This window comes from Equus asinus, chromosome 18, assembly GCF_041296235.1.
Source record: "Equus asinus isolate D_3611 breed Donkey chromosome 18, EquAss-T2T_v2, whole genome shotgun sequence".
Taxonomy (NCBI): domain Eukaryota; kingdom Metazoa; phylum Chordata; class Mammalia; order Perissodactyla; family Equidae; genus Equus; species Equus asinus.
The window spans coordinates 910933-928224 of NC_091807.1; the positions used below are offsets into that span (position 1 = coordinate 910933).

A 17292-nucleotide genomic window follows, 5' to 3' on the forward strand; every position below is an offset into this window, starting at 1 on the left:
AAGGTCAGGAATTTACACTGGATCCATGTAGCCTTGTCCCTGAGAAGTTGCTTTTGGAGGAACAAAGGTGCTTTTATGGGTCACCACACTCCCCACTTGCTTCGCGCACTTATACAAGCTTCCAGGCCCCTGAGGCACCTGCATTTGCCAGCGCCCCTAGGAGGAACTACGAAATTAAACTTGTTCTACATATTAGTCTGCCTGATGATGGAGATATCAGGACTGGATGCAGGTGCATTATTTAGGAGTTTTATTCAGTAATCTAGACAAGTAATAAGAGATCAGCAGAGGTTGTGGTGGGAAAGAAAAGTTAGCCTTCCTAAATGGAATTATGGCTTAGGTGATCTCAAATGAAATAGAGGGAAGAGTAAGGATGACGTTTTAACTTCCAGGTTAATCAACTTGAGAGTCATTGTCTCAATTTAGTATCTTTAAGAAGCAGACACCAAGAAGGAATTAGACCTGCAAGAAACTTTAGTTGGAAGTTCCTGTTAAGGGCTGGGACAGAGAAAGGGACTGCACAGGCAGCTTACAAATTGAAAAATGCGTCCGACATATATAAAAGGAAATATGTAAAAGGAGAGAGCCAAGGAGCAGGTGGGACAGGAAGCTCAGACTGCAGGACAGCTCTGAGAACGTCTCAGCCAGGACAACTACAGCACGAGATCAAAGATTGCTTGTTAGAGAGCATATCACTTGAGAAGAAATGGCCCAGCACTGGGACTCCCAGCATGCTCCCTGGCCTGGTGTAAACTACACTGGGGATTTTTACAACAGCTTGAGGTTGTCAGCTAATTGTTCTCCTTCTAATAGGTTCTCTCTTGAAAGGAGATCTGAACAGTGTGTGCCCATAGCAGACACAGGTGTCATTAATAAAAGTATTGGATTCAAGTAATGCGAGAAAAGAGTTAAAAACGGTTGCCTGTGGGGAACAAGAAACAGAGTTAAGCAAGAGACTGTTTCCCTAATTAGCCTTTCAGAACTATCTGCCTCTGACATTTTATGTATCTAAGTAAAAAGGACTTGGAGCAGAGATTGCTATATGGATTCCAAAAACTCCTTTCTTCTCTATCTAGGCACACTACTTAACCCTCTTGCTTTGACATTAAGTACAGCAGTAGGATTGAATTCTAGTCAGTGGAAGGAGAGAAAAAGTGTATGTGTCACTCACAAGTAGGGCTCATAAAATCTGCCACAGACAATCTTCTGTTCCATTTTACTGGCTGGAAGAAAAGGATTCCAAGGCCTTCCACTCCATAAGATGGACAGAGTATGGGATCTGAACCGTTGCAAGCAAGGCCACCTGGCAAGCAACTACATTGGGTTATTCTGTGTCTAAAATTTTACGTTTTGTTATTTTAAGCTGTTGGCATTTATAGATTTATCTATTACAGCAGCTAGCATTAACCTAAGAAAGGTGGTCTATGATAAAGATATGTATATGTACAACACAAATAAAGATATGTAGATCTTTACATAATATCAGAGATACATTTTACCTTTGAATTCTTTTTTCTAAAGCTTCAGACTCACATCTTTAATATCTATTAATTTATTAAGATTTTGCAGACACCATAAATTTAGCAAACTCATAATGTTAAACTTACTTATTTCTCCATTCTACTAATGGTGCAATCATTTCCACAAACACTCAGCACCTACATTTGATGGTTTTTTCTGATTCCTACCTTTTGAACAATTCTTATATCAAATTAGTAAATTCTGTTAATTCTTCTTTCTTTATGCGTCTTTGGATGCAGTCCATTCTTCACCTTGTATTACCACGGTCACCATGTATTACCATGGGGTAGGCGCAGAGCTTCACGCCTATAGCACCAAAAGTGATTTCTAACATCACATGGTCTACTTAACCTGCAGCCTCTCCCCATATCAGTTTTGCAAATTTCCGCCGTCACTGTTCCCATAGCATTTTGGGAATTACATTGTGGAAAAAACAGAATAGGAAGATTCCAGTTTGAAGTACCCGATTATTTACTGGGATGACCTTGGGAAGGTGGCTTAGACATTTTGAACCTTGATTCCCTCATCTATTAAAAATGAGTAATATCTATTCACAGGATCGTTGCAAAGATTCAATGAGGTCACTTGTAAATGGTGACAGCAAAGTGTCTGTCTCATAATAGTGCTTAAGACATATTGATTGAATGAATAAATATACCTCTTCCCCTTTACTTTGCTAATCTTCTGCTTATAAGTTATCCTCTGCTCCATTCAACATGGTCAAATGCTATTTCTCCTTCAAGGCAAGCTCTGACTTGTTTTGTGACCTCTCCCTATCCACTTCTTCCTTATGGAAGTCTTGATCCCTTATCTTGTCTTGCCTTATATTGTGAGTTCGTTGTTTTGGTTTTTCATGTGTAATCATTGTCTTTAAGTAGATTGCAAATGACTAGGGACCCACTTTACACAAAATATCAGGTGTTTCTTAGAGAGTTATTTGCAGCCCGTGGCTGTTTGTTGTAATTTTTGTCTTATTTGACCTGTGCAGAATTGCTTCCTTCCTTTTTCCTAAGTGATAGCCTGACTTTCTTTCGGACATAAACCACTCTGACACCTCTAATCCCTGTACATCCTCAGTTCCACGTGACCCCACCCGCTCTCTCCAAGGGCAAGCACAGGACTGGGCACTTGCCAATCGGAGGAATTCATTCTCCTGCCCAACCTGATTCAGATCAGGCTGTGAGCCAAGCAAAGCCCCAGAATTTCTGCTGGAAGAACTGAGGGGCCATCATTATCTCACAGGAACTACAATGTAGTTATATTAACTAGAGCAATACCTTTAAAGATACAGTTTGTGATTTAACCCAGTTGCAATAAAAATAGGGTCAAGTGAAGAAGATAAATAAAAGACTTACTCCTGGATCCATCTGTGCCAGATCTCTCAGCTGGGAAGGTTATCTGTAGCCTTTTCAGTTGCGTAGGTTAAAAATTTTCCTTTTTTCCCTAAGCTAATTTACTTCATTTTTGTCACTTGTAATAACAGAGAACTGCCTAATACAGTTGTGTTCTTTAACCATGAAGATAACATTCACTAATATCTTCTAGCTTACTCATGATGAGATTTAGAGAAAAAAATGTGGATTACATAACAGGAACGCTTCCTCATTAATGGAAAAAAAAGAAACAAATGCATTCTTCTTGACTTAAATTTCATTATTTTGCTGCTTAAACAAGCATATACTTTCATAATATTTAAAAAAGCTTCAAAGACCACTTCTGTACTCCAATCTGTAAAAAATATTTTCATTATGTTTATTATAAAAATATAGATGTTTCCACTACAAATCATTTTACATTAGTAAGTGGCCATCTACATTGTACAACATAGACTAAATGAGTAATGTTTTGAAAATACAAGTTTAAAGTAAATACATGTTGCCAATCTTATCACATTTATATATGGCTTAATTGATACTTAGTACAGCATAAACTGGGCCAGTTACCAAAAATAAATAATATATGTAAATCAAATTTAAGATACAAAACAGATCATACGGTACATGACATCGTGAAGGAGTTGTGGTTCCGTGTTTATTGAAAATCAACGCAGTTCCTGTACAAAGAGATGGCCACACGCATCCTAGCACCTCTACTCCACAGTTTGGAATCACACACTGTTGTGTTTACATATGTACAGGGTAAGAATTGTGTAAAGTAAATTTATAAGAGGTCACATAGAAAATTGGGGAAATATGAGAGCAACAAACTGTCTATACCATCTCTACTTTCAAATGTAAACCAGAGCCAAAGTAAGTGAAATAGATTCAACGATCCTCAATTTCTGTGGGTTCATGACATGCACAGATTTTGCTGAGTATGCTCAGAATAGTATCTAAGAAAGTAAATGCTAGTCTGGGAAAAATGAAATTGGAGCCCTTTTCAGATCTCAATCTAACTCCACCACACAAAACATTTGATTAAATAAATGTTTTCTAGCTGTTTCTAGCAGGCTTAAGTGAAATTTGTAATTAATTTCATAACCTCATATATCTTTTTAAAAAGCTCAAGCTCTTATATATCCAATACATAATTCTAGTAAGATGATTTGACTATAAGGAATATCCCAGAAATTTAAGAAATAATCTCATATATGGAGGAACACAACCTAAGCCTTATTACACTCAATTTACAAGAGATTAGCACTCGTGAATTTTGATCTGTGATTGTAAGCTGTATAGTGTTCCATTAAGCATAAGAGCATACATGTTGCAGCATTTTTTATCCATTCCATTCTTGTGACATATGCATTTCTTATTCCCATAACATGATCATATCAGCATTAGAAAGAATATAGACAGAGCTAAAATGTTGCTTCACAATATATTAGTGTCGAGATCTCCACTGGGTACATCTTTTCAAATATTACTGAATATGATGACATTTGACCTTTATAGAATAGTAAGTCTAAGTTCCTGCAATGACAGATCTCTCCATTGCCTACAGATTTTGAGTCATTTGCTAGACAACCAGCTATTTTGAAAATTATAAGCCATACAAATGCAAAGAAGTTCAATGCTTCTAAGTTATACACCAAAATTACAACAGGTGCATTTCAGTGGAAGACTCTTAAAGATAATAATACCCGGTATTGGTGATCACAATGTTTAATTAATTTAACTAAACCCCAGTGGTGCAGGTAAGTAGTTCAGTTATCATCATTCCCTACAAACAGCTTAAGAAGTTTAAGCAAAGAGATCAAGTGACATTTCAAAGCCAGTCAGCAGTGAGTTTTTGACTCATGCACTGGCCTATAGGCTCTGTTGCCAACTAATGCAACAATCTAAATAAGATTCCAATTCTTTCCAGTGTAGCTATTCTCTATTCAGGAGCTCTAAATAGCTTCTTTACTAACGAAGGGAGGTGGTGATCTCCTAAGCACCGGAGCAGGGCAGGCATGTCATTGAGAAGCCATTACACACCAGCCAGTGCATCACACTAAATTAACAGTACACACTTTCTAATAAATGGAAAGATAAAAATTGATGGGATAATCCATACTGTGAGAGATTGGGCTAGTCTATAAACAGGGAATGGGTTTGGCTTCTTTCCTTTCATATAGATAGATAGATACATAGATACATATAAATGGATGGTTCAAAAAATCTGGAAAGAAACTCGTCATTCTCCTTGTCTAGTTCACCATGTTTCCTACTGCTGACAATTTGAGAGAGCATTTGGCACTTGGCTGTAACAAACCCAAATTAAATCATCAAGGTATAAATAGAAAACAATAAAAGCAATTCAAAAGAAAATAAATACATACTTTTCTTCAAAATTAAGACAATTTTTACATGATAATACTGAAGGAAGCTAACAATTAAAAATGTGGAGTGCTTAAAACAACTACAAACTTCATCTCTATATGCTTTTAACAGATAAAAGAGAATAATACAATGGAAAGGTAGTAAATATGGCCAGATAGTTTGAGGTATAAATTCCTCGATTTTGCTTGTGTCTAAGGAAACAAAATACCTGTTACAGATTTCTTCTGTGTATAAAAATATCACAAGTCTTTTCTCTAGTGGCTCACAGTAAACAGAGCCACCACGTTCATTTTGTCACTTCATTTGTTTTGCTCCGTGATCATCAGTTTATAGTCAATGGCTCTATGCTAGTTCTTCATCATTTCACACTGAAGAATTTTAATTCAATTCATCGACTAATATAAAAAGCAATTACAAAACAAAATACACCCGCCCACCCATCCACTAAATGATCGGGGAAAATAAAGGGTTTTCCAATTCCACTTTAAGGCATTTGTACTCATATCTGAATGTCTTATTGGGCTTGGAACTGCCACCAGTATCTCCAGCATTGTCATCAATCTTCAGAGTAATGCTACATCTTCCACAGCCACCACTTCTAACCGGAAATAGCATTTTACACTGGAACTGGACCATTTTTTGATTGAGTTTCTAGAGCTTTAATGCTACTGATGATCTTCTTTTGTGGCCCAACCACAGTGACACCAACTTTTTTCATGTCACTGTAAAAACAGAAGAAAATGTCTGGTGAGAATCGTGGTTTCTTGAATAGTATGTAAGCAGAGAATTTCAATTAGCAAAGCTTGCACAACAATATACCCCAGTGCTTTGGACCTACTTTTATGATTTTTGCATCATCCATGTATTATATGTATCCTGGCCATTCCACTGCTATTCTTGTGGAAAAATATAGTTGGTGTAGTGGGTTGAATAGCGCCCCCTCAAAATTTCTGTCCATCCGGAATCTCACCACATGACCTTATTTGGAAATAGGGTCTTTGAAGATGTAATTAAGACAAGGATCAAGATGAGATCACACTAGAGTAGAGTGGGCTCTAAACCCAATGAGACTATGCTGATTAGAGACAGAAAAGGGCACACAGTGACACAGAGAAGAAGGTCATGTCAAGATGGAGGCAGGGACTGGAGTGATGCTGCTACAGCCAAGCAATGCCAGGATCCACCAGAAGCTGGAAGAGGTGAAGAAGGATTCACCCCTAGAGACACTGGAGCAAGAATGGCCCTGCAAACACCTTTATTTCCAACTTCTGGCCTCCAGAACTGTGAGAAAATTAATTTCTGTTGTTTAAGCAAACAAGTTTGTGATAATTTGTTATGGCAGCCCTAGGAAATATTACAGGTGGTCAGACATTCTTTGTGGGGCATTATCTCTATCCCTTGAATCTGGGCCACCTCAGGGACTGCTTTGACTGACAGAGTATGTAGAAGTGACACTTATCAGTTTTCTGCACTCAGGTCCTAAGAGACTGCTGGATTCCACTTATTACCTATTGAGACACCTTCTCTGGGCCCCAGATCTGCCATATAAGAAGTCTGATGACCCTTGGGCATTGGAGAGGCCATGTATAAGCACTTAGTCTACAGTCCCAGCTCCATGCCCATCTGTACCAGGTCAGACATAGAGGAAACCATCTCGAGCCCTCTGGGTTGGACCAGAGTCATAGTAGATGAATACTTCAATCAACACCAATGCTAGAGCAGAAGAATCAACCCCCAGCAAGCCCTGCCCAAATTCATAACCCACAACATTGTGATATACAACAAAACTGTTGTTGTGTTAGCCTTTAGATTAGAGGCAGCTTGTTGCACAGCCATGGGTAACTGGAACTATTTCTTTAAAGCATAAAGATCTTTCAAGGTAGAAAAAAATGACAAGGAAATATCTTTATTTATCAAAATTATTAAATTTAAAATAGTTTAAACTCAGAAACCAGGCACTAAATTAAGACTATAAGAACACACAAAATTTCATTTAAGGGGAATAAGACTTAGCTAAACAAGTGTGAATGATTAATTAAATATTCTTTATTCTTGATCAGTTCAGATAGTCACGTCTTTCAGGTCCTGGCTCGCGGGGCCATCCCTTACCCCCTATTTGACATGGTGAAACCTCTCTGCACTTGCACCCGCATGTCCTATTTTCATTTCTTCCTCCATTTTCTTCCAAGGCATTTATCACCATCCAGCATATCGTCTTTCTTTCTGATTTATTTTCTTTATTCTCTACCTTGTCCCACAAGAAGGTAAATTCCACATGAACAAGGATTCTTCTCAGTTTTGTACATCGCTTAGCAATCATACCCTGAGCAACGGCTGCCATTTAATAGGGACTTAATATGTACTTACTAAAGAATAAATCAACAGTCCAAAGCATATTTATCTGGGGAGGTTGACAGAGGAGTAAAGTATCATTTGGCAGGGAGCACCAGGCAAACTGAGAATAGCAAGAACAAAGAGCACACGTGCAAACATGCACCCACACATACACACACAGAAGGGACTCCTTTACATTGAGCACAAAGGGAAGGACAAAGACACGGGAGTTCAATTACGGAATTTTGATTCTTTATATACCACGGATCTATCTTTAAAATGAAGAACAAACATTTACCCACTTGTCCCCAAACTATAAAAAAAGTCAGGTTATGAATCTAGAGCTAGAAAAAAGGGCAGATAAAATATATGTGTACAAATCAATAGATCCTCACTCTTTTGTATTTCTTCTCTCATATTTCTTCCAATTCTATATCACATTTTTTATGACTCATACATTTTTCTCTGTCTCTTCCTTTACTCCTTCTTTATAATCTTAAAAAACAATGCAATAATTACGGAAAGCAGAAAAAAAAATTGTTCCAAGGTGGTATACTAATTTCCTGAGCTCTTTGAGAAATTTAAGCACAGTGATAGTAATACATGCTGGGAGACTTGGCCCCCATCTCCCCTCTGAAACTGAAGCACACACACGCCAGCAGCTGGGAAAAATAAGATGCTGAGAGTTCACAGACCAATTTGGGACAACTCTGAAGAGCTAACCCAGCTCTAGGACTCTTGTCCCACTAAGAAGGGCTGAGTCCCGTCCCTCAGCCAATGCCCGCCCCCAGCACTCCTTTACAGATGTATGTCTCGAGTGCACAGCCCAAAAAGTCTTCTGCAGAAAACTGTTTCAGATTCTGCATCTGGGAACCCTGTATAAGCAAAGAGATACATACTTTTGTTTGTATTTAATGCAAAAGATTATGCTGGGTAAGGGAATTAAAGTAATCATCCCTGTAGGTTATGTCTTAGCTTGAGTTATTATATGCCGTCTACCCTCTAGCCCCTTGAGAATGCCTTCTACCCGCCACCCTGCCATGCCCAAAATAGTTTTAAACCTCCAGCTGCTATAGTCCCAAAGCACTCGCCACATGCTCACATCAGTTTACTAGTCCTTGAGAAGGGCAGTGGAAAAGCTCAAGACCAAAGAGCAGCTCAGGGTTGAGACCAGAGGTTCACGGGCTGTCTCAGACTGTAAAGGTGTAAGGGTGACACTGAAAATGGCCTCTAAGGGAACGGGACAATGACACGTAACAACTAATCTGCCTGACGTTCATCCCACGCACTTAGTTCTCTCTGCAGTTTCTAAGTCTCTCTTGTTCTTTCTCATTCTTTCTTCCTTTCTCACATTAACCTTCTTAAATTCATCTTAGGCTATTAAATAACATTTAAAAGAATGTGTTGTATTTACTGAATAAAACTGCAAATTTCCTGGACTTCTGTTGAAAATTAGGTGACTTGATTGGCTTTCACATAAAGAAAATCCCTAAACTAACTGAAATATATTAATATTTATTTGGGCATGAAACTCCATTGACCTTTTCCTGTGACTTGATAATATGGAAAAAAAAATTAGACATGGTTTTTGGTATCTCTGTCTTAATCTAAGAGAATCTCTAAAGTTATTAGGTCAAGGGAATCATTTCTGAATTGAATCTCGATGGCACAAAGAAAATAGATTTGAAAGGAATCAAATTCAAGCAATAAATCCAATACAGAAAAATGAAGGATAAAATATGGAGTTAAATATTTTGTAGCATTTAAGTTGAAAATGTTGCCTCATTAGATTTCCCCAAATTATTAGTATATCCAATATTTTTTATAAATTCTCATTTTTGTAATATAAACTAGGGACATGAGGTACACCACACTGCAGAGACCCAAGAAATAAACAATTCCTCTCAAGGAGTTTAAGGTCAATAGATGTTAATCCCAGATTGTCCAAGAATTGAGGAGAAAGAACAGAAGAAACAGAAGAAACAGGAACTGAAACACAGAGAGATCTGGAACCACCTGGCTCGGTGTGAAGGACCAAGGTGTGAAACAGCCAACGATCTCAGGAAAAGCCAGCTTTCACCTTGTATCTACATTATAGGCTGTTCAGATAATAATAATAATAATAACTAAGTGAAATGTTCTAACCAGCCACAAAAGAGCTTCCCGTCCAACAAGTGTTGTTGAGACAAACGCGTCACTACTTGGAAGTATAATAAATGTTGTCACTTCACCTTTTTACACGTTTTCTTAGCACATTCACAGCTTATAATGTCTGACCATATTTAAATTGTGACTAGCAGTTAATCTTATTAACAACATTCTGCCTCATCCACTTCTATATAGTGTTTCATTATCTAAGAGCTCTGAGTGTTGATATTTTATTGAGAACAAATATTTGTCTAGCTTTGCCTTTGAAAATCTGGCAATGGTGCAGAAACGTTCCACTCTGTGTTTGTTCTTTGCTATGCTTCTGTGCTCTAAGGCACGTGTCTTGTATATTGTAACCCTCATTGTTTATATTACTAAAATAAGAATTTATAAAAATATTTAAATACACTAATATATCCTGGGACTGTGTCTGATCTAAATAATGACCACAGAAACTCAAAGCATATTGTCAATTGGGACAGAAGTCTATTCAATAAACACTGTTTTCTGATTTAAACAGGAATGCTGACACACAGTAAGTAGACTAGAGTGAGTTTATTTTCTAAGAACAGATGCTCGTCTTCATTAGTAGATCCGTCTGTGATGTTTTATGTTTCTGATCGGAATGCTATTCCATAAATGGTAAACTTCTTTACCTATTCATTAGGCATTTGCATCTTTATTAATTACACTGCACACTCCTTTTTGACATCTAATCTGTTGCTCTCCACAGTGAGTGTTTAAATGATTGACAGGGTGACAATGAAAATCTTTAACTATTCAATAACATTTAAATATTCACATATTAGATGGAGAGGATAAGACTTAAAGGAACGGGAGGTCCCTAAAGAGTTTGCTTAATGTGACAAAGATGAAAGATAGACTCTGGCACAAAGATAGGCACAGTTTTCAAACAGACCATGCAAGCTATGAAACTGTGAACAGCTTTCAGTGTGTCAGCCCAGCACAACTGCCTTTCTCTGGAGCAGTCCTACATCCAACCCTCGGGGAAGGGCCCCGGCCAGTTCATGTTATCTCACCCCACCTCTCTCGAACAGAAATGATTAAGCCGTGGCAAACATATCTCTTTGGAGGAGCCAATCTATAAGCAGGACTGAGCCCATCAGAGTTTCTGTCCTTGGGACTTAGAAGAAAGAGAGTTGGACACTGGTCCGTTGAGTGGTACACCAAGGTTTTATGACCTAAGGCTGAGACAAGCATTTTCAGCTATGTGCATGGGAATGCAGAAAAGGTCACTGCGTAAGAAAACAAAAGATGGTGCGGTCACATTAAAAAGTGAAGTAAATTGGTTCTCATTCACAGAGAGAAGAAGAGTATGGCTTCTAGTTCTTCACTTCCAGTTCCCAATTACAAAAATGCAGGAATATACTAATTATTATGCTATATCTGCTTATGTTTAAATCAGGGGCTTGATTTTGTGGGGTTGGGTAAGGGTAGGTCTGTTGGTCTATCTGAAGAAGGTCATATTTCAATGTAGACATTGATCCTGGGGACCTAATCTAATGAGAGAGGAAGACACACCAATACGCATCAATCTAGAAGGTGTTGTTGACGAACAGACCCAAGATCCAGCTCAGTGGTTACAGCAGACAGTAAGTAGCTCAGTAATTTAACTGATGTTTGTGACACTTTAATTCACAACAGGTATGTTCACTGGGAAGTTCAGAATCATTCAGTCTCAAAAACTTTTTTCTTACTCTGTGGAAATCTTGGCTATGGTGTCACAAGAACTGTACTCCACTCCTGTGAAGATTTCCTTGCACTGTGCTGTCCGGACACCATTAAGCCAGTCACCTGGTGTGCGGAAGGTAGGGACGTCGACATTGCTTTGGTCCAGAAGAAGGTTTGATGGCCTGCAAGAAGGAAAACACCAAAAGGGGAGAGATCAGGAGTCAGCAGAGATGCTGCATGTCAAAATCTGACAGCAACTTCAACAGGAACTTCCAGACTTTGTGTCGCATTCCTGTTTACCTGTGGAATTCATCTGTCATGAAGGCTTCATCTGCTCAAGTTGGCAGCTTGTGAGAATACAGTATAATCATCTTGTCTCAGCACTCCCCCTCTCCACTTACGACTGCTTTTTAAATCATTGAAACTTTGCCAATGAAATGCATAAATATATCCATACATACTTTTATAATTTAATTTGTTTAACCATTAGCAAAGATGGTGGTAATTTAGGATGCAATTATAGCAGACACAACACACTGCGTATTTTGCTGTCTAATTTGGTGACGGATATGGTTTCCAACATTAACTCCTGCACACTGAATGCTCATTTGTAGCTGTACTGGCTGCTGTATAAAGGACAGTTTGAATAACCTAGACTACACTTACAGCAGGACATACAGTCAGTAGAGATTTAAATAATGCCACAAATGTGATTAAAAATATAAATTACAAAAGGAAAAGAAGAAATTAAATGAAAAACAATAAATGAAATTCTCGTAAATGTGGCAACACCGAATGGAGTTCATGATAATTACAGAGATAGGTGATGGATAGATGAGGAGAGGGAGAGAGGGAGAGAGATGATGGATACTGTGACTGATTTATATTGTACAATACAATCAGCATTCAGAGGAACCTGTAGGCATGACTGTAGCTCTATGACCAACCGCAAGGTCTGGTGAGTCACAGGAACAGAAGGGACATAAAAGCAAAGGGGAAAAGGGGGAAGAGAAAAAGAAAAGAAAGAGGAAGACCAGGTTTTCATTGCTGTAAAGCCCAAAGAAGCAGCCTGGTGGTGAGCCGCTCTTGGGGTGTTTGCATCAGCTCGCACTGACCTCTGTAACTGTAGGTCTGGGTCACTCATAAGATTGAGGCCAGGCACCAGGAGGACAATTGATTGCTCTCTTTCTTTATTCTTTCCTCTTAAGGAAGGGATCTTGAGCAAAAAGTAGTTATGAAGCCCTTTGTTTGAGATGAATGATAATAATAATAACAACAGCAATAAGGATTATATTGAACATGTATGAGCACTTACAATGTGTCAGGGAAGACGCCAAGCACATTACACAGACTAAAGTGAGGACTTGAATCCTTACAGCTTTGTTAGGCACTGATGCTCTGCCCCCGTAATAGAGGGGGAAGCTCTAACTAAAGGAGACGAAGTTATAAATCCAAGTTGCTTCAGGCAAAAGAGAGATGGAGCTGGGATTCAGACACAAGTTATCTTATACCAAAGCCCACACTCTTGGTCACTATGCCATACCATCTAAGTGAAACTTTGTTCATATTGCATTTCCCCCATTTTCTCCTAAGCTATTTATGATTCTAGGATGTGGCCTCTTTGATTTTTATATTGGGTAATGCATAGTGGTTTGGTGCACAGATGCTAGAACCATAAGGCCTGATTGAATCCTGGGTATGGCACTTCCTACCTGTTTGACCTCAAGTGACTCTCTCAGCTCGGCTGTTTCCTCATCTATAAAGTGGGGACGATGGTATAATGCTGATTTCACAACAACGAAGACTACATGAGCACATGCAGACAGCACTTAGAGCAGTGCTGGCACGGAGTAAGCTGTCAGTCATCCACTTGTTATTCTGACAGAAGATGACACACCTAGTGAAATGGTTGAAGTTTTTAAAACTTCAAGAAGAAAATAACATAGTAAATTCCAGTTTATACAAATTGCTGGGAATGTGATGATCTTGTTAACTCCTTTTATTTTTTCTTTTTAAAAAGGCGCTTTTTCTAATGCTTTTTGGTGAGGAAGATTGTCCCTGAACTAACATCTGTTGCTAATCTTCCTCTTTTTTTCTTTCTCCCCAAAGCCCCAGTACATAGTTTTATGTCCTAGTTGTAAATCCTTCTAGTTTTTCTGTGTGGGATGTCACCAAAGCATGGCTTGAGGAGCGATGTGCAGGTCTGTACCCAGGATCACAACTGGTAAACTCTGGGCCACCAAAGCGGAGCACACGAAGTTAACCACTACACCACCGGGCCAGCGCCAATAATGCCTACAAGCTCACAATGATTCCACAACCAATGCTTATAAATGGATATGCTATTCTGCCTTCTGTTGTTTCTGTTTTCATTATTGCATATATTATAATAATATATATTTATATAAAATAATGTCATAATAATAAAATATATTATTAACTTTCAAACCGTATGTGTCATAACCTGACCTTTATTTTACAATTGAGAAAGTGCATTTGGATTTTGGCCCCTCAGAGTCATCATTCAGAATCTTTCAGGTTTTGTGCTACTGCAGATGGATTTAATCAGCATTGAGCTCTTGAAACTTCTTTAAATTATTATTTTTTAAATCCCAAATAATAGGGTTTTTTAAACTAGAACTTAAAATTTTCTTATATATTGAAAATTAATAATTTGCCTAAATGAAATCCATCATTTGAGGTACTTAAATTCAACATTTAGAATTTGTCATCAGAAGACACCAAAATAAATGAAGGATATATTGATGTGCATTTATCCTTACATTAGAAATAAATTTAGCTCTCTGAGGAGCCAAATCCAATGATGTTTTTAGAAATAGCATAAAATAGTAGCCAAATGAAGCATCCAGATAAAAATAAACTGATAGCGTTTTACCAACTAGTGAATACCATCCAGGATACACGGTGAAAGCTCACATTCTCATGGCAAAGTCTCTCTGTGAAGTAAATCCATAAGAGTGCCGACTCTAGCCACACTTACAAAGGGGTTTTAATTGGGAGGTTTCCACTACTACTGATGATATTTCCCCAACTCACTCCCTAACATACAAGACATATGCTTAAGTGCGAAGTTAAGATTCTTAAATCTGGAAAATTGTGTATCACACCCTAGACCTGCATGCTGTTGTTGGGGACACATGAAGGAATGTAAGCTGACACTTCATCTGGACTTTGATGGGGATAGATTACATTTATTTGATAAAAATAAAAGTTTAATGCCGAGTTTAAGAAAAACAAATGTCAACATGACATTTTGGTTCTTCCTGTGTAGGAAATAGACCAATAGCTAGCTCCCCGGTGGTGGTCCTTGTGGAGTGGAGGAGAGCTGGAACACAGGACCCCCCAACCTTATTTACATCAGACTAAACTCCACTACTTCAGTCCTCTCTACCTCAAGTGTTTGAAAAATTAAAATTATGAAGCTTATAAGTTATATTTATGTGTTACGGTTTAGTGTTTTGTAACTAACCTTCAGAGATTATCTCTAAAAAAAAGGAAGAAAGAAACAAAAATTAGGCATTATTTTGCAAAGCATTAATTTTCTTTCCTTTAAGAATATCTAGAAAATTACAAAATATCAATATAAAATTTTATAAATTATTCTCTTCTGAAACATAAATACAAGTAATTTTATATGATGCTTTAAATTACTAATTTGGAAAAGAAAAAGAACAGTTTATTTTCATAATTGCACATTTCTTGCTTTTGTTCTGTTCCTAAGAACTTGAGGAATGAAACATACAGAGATACAACCCAAGATTCAAAACTTACTTGATATTCTTGCATTGTTTTAGCAAGGCTATCATGAGTGAAATAGCCTTTGTCACTATAGGGTATTATATGTACATAACATTGGACCCATGAGATAAGTCATGGAGCCAGTAAACAAAATTGATAATCAGGTGTGAGGAAATTTTTTAAGAAGAATGAAGTGAGACCTAGAAATAAGACCATAAGATATTAAACTACCTGCAGGCCTGCACACCCCACCCCCCCCCCCCCCCGCCCAGGACTTCAGTTTCTACAGTAGCTGTAAGTTAGAATCTAATGCCAATTCTTGGTCCCATGAAGAGCAATACTCTTTTATTTATTGGTTGTGGGCGTGAAGAATCAAACGCCAGGACATTTATTCAGAATATTTATGAAGTGCGCCTAAGAGCAAAATGAAGAATTTTTTCTTCTCAATTTAAAATTGTTTTATTTTTAAACTCAACACTATAGCCAGACTCAACAAGACTTTAGAGAAAATTAGTGTAAACAAATTGAAATAGAACAGGACGTGTGGATTAGAGATTAGAGTGAACCCAACAGAGTTTTTCTGTTTATTACTCTGATCAAAGCACAACGAAGACAAAGAATGACCCAATTTTAATGCCAGTGACCTTAGAATAACCAGCCCTGCAAAGTATCATTTTTCCACTTCCAGGATTTCTCTGGGGATTTCAAATAAAAATTGGTTCCTTTCCTCCTCTGAGAGGACATCTGGAGAGTTTATCAATGGATAGGAATTTGTCTCTCACTGCGAGGAGCCTGTGATGTCTCTTCATGCGCACCGAGGGAATGTGGGCTTTCAGAGCAGCTGCAGGCTTTGGCGTCTTTTAGACTCAGCCCCAGACGTTGGGTCTGAAGGGGAAATTTATAGGCTGGGTGATGCGCACCGTGAGCTCACACTTTCACTAGACAAATTAGATAGGTTCCAATCCTTGCAGCTGTAAACGATGTCCTGCAGAGTTCCACCTGATCTTTTACAGCTTTTCATAAATCAGTACCTACTGGCCGCAGACCGCAGTCATTAAAAAGAGATCATGGAAATTACATGTTTGCTCAGGGGAAGTAAAAAATAACTTTCCTCCTTTCTCTCTCCTGCCTTGTATTTAGGTTTGTGCATTATTCTTTTATGGATTTTCATACTGTTGCATTAAAGAAGTACACATATATTTTCTTCCCATCGACTCTTATTTTATCTGTAAATGTTTTCATACCAATTAGCACCAAATATTGGGGAACAAATGCTAATAACAGCTGCCAGTCCCAAGAATATCTTCTCATAATGATCTCATTCAATATTGCATTCGAAGTTTAAATCACTAGGTTTGCACATTGTTATCCTTTTACAACATAAAAAGCCCTCTTTTAGTTTACAAAGGGCTTTATTTTTCATGTATCAAAAATAATGATTAATACACATTTCTTGAATGAATAAATAGATGCCTACTGAGTCTAGAAGTAAATATCAATAATACTGGAGATGTGTACTATAACACTATAATTGTCTATTTTTTTTCTGTTGCGAAAGTTTCAGGGAACATATTAATTCTTAAGAGGAGTTTCCTATAGGCAAAATATTAATTACATATACTTTTATTGTGTGTAAGAGTAATATAATTTTCATCACCTTTTATAATTTACTGTTAATTTTATTATTTTGAATGATTTCTTCTCACTGTATTTCAGGGAGAATATCTTGTCTTTGCCAAGTTTTTTAATGGGTATTTATAATGATCTTGATCTTTTTATATCTAACATTAAAAATTCCAGATAGGATTAAATGAATTTAATTTTTCATCAGTAATTAAAAATAATTTTAGTATATATAGTTTCCAACAGGAGATTAGTACATAAATGGCACATTAAGGAGAAGTCAAGTCATCATGTTTATTTTAATTGTCTCTAGGCCTTAAGCACAAAAATCTTCACAGTTATAGCTATTACATCTGCTTTAATTCTTCCCAAGGGTAAAATGACCTACTTTGTTTTTCAAGATTAAAAAAAAAAATCACCTATTTGGCATATTTGCCTCCTTCTGAAAGGT

At 37.5% G+C, this 17292-nt stretch overlaps 1 protein-coding gene across 2 annotated transcripts in view; it reads right to left on the reverse strand.

Moving 5' to 3' along the window:
• Window positions 1-3161: 3161 nt before the first annotated feature.
• Window positions 3162-17292, reverse strand: part of EPHA3 (EPH receptor A3) — a 362266-nt gene continuing 348135 nt past the window's right edge. Inside the window, exons 16-17 of one of the 2 annotated variants that reach the window (XM_044750141.2) lie at window positions 11486-11641; window positions 3162-6007 (exon numbers count right to left, since the gene is read on the reverse strand). In XM_044750141.2, the coding sequence (XP_044606076.2) occupies window positions 5902-6007; window positions 11486-11641 (262 nt within the window). In that variant the 3' untranslated portion in view covers window positions 3162-5901. The remainder of the gene's footprint in view (window positions 6008-11485; window positions 11642-17292) is intronic. The other variant, XM_044750142.2, reaches the window with a different exon arrangement.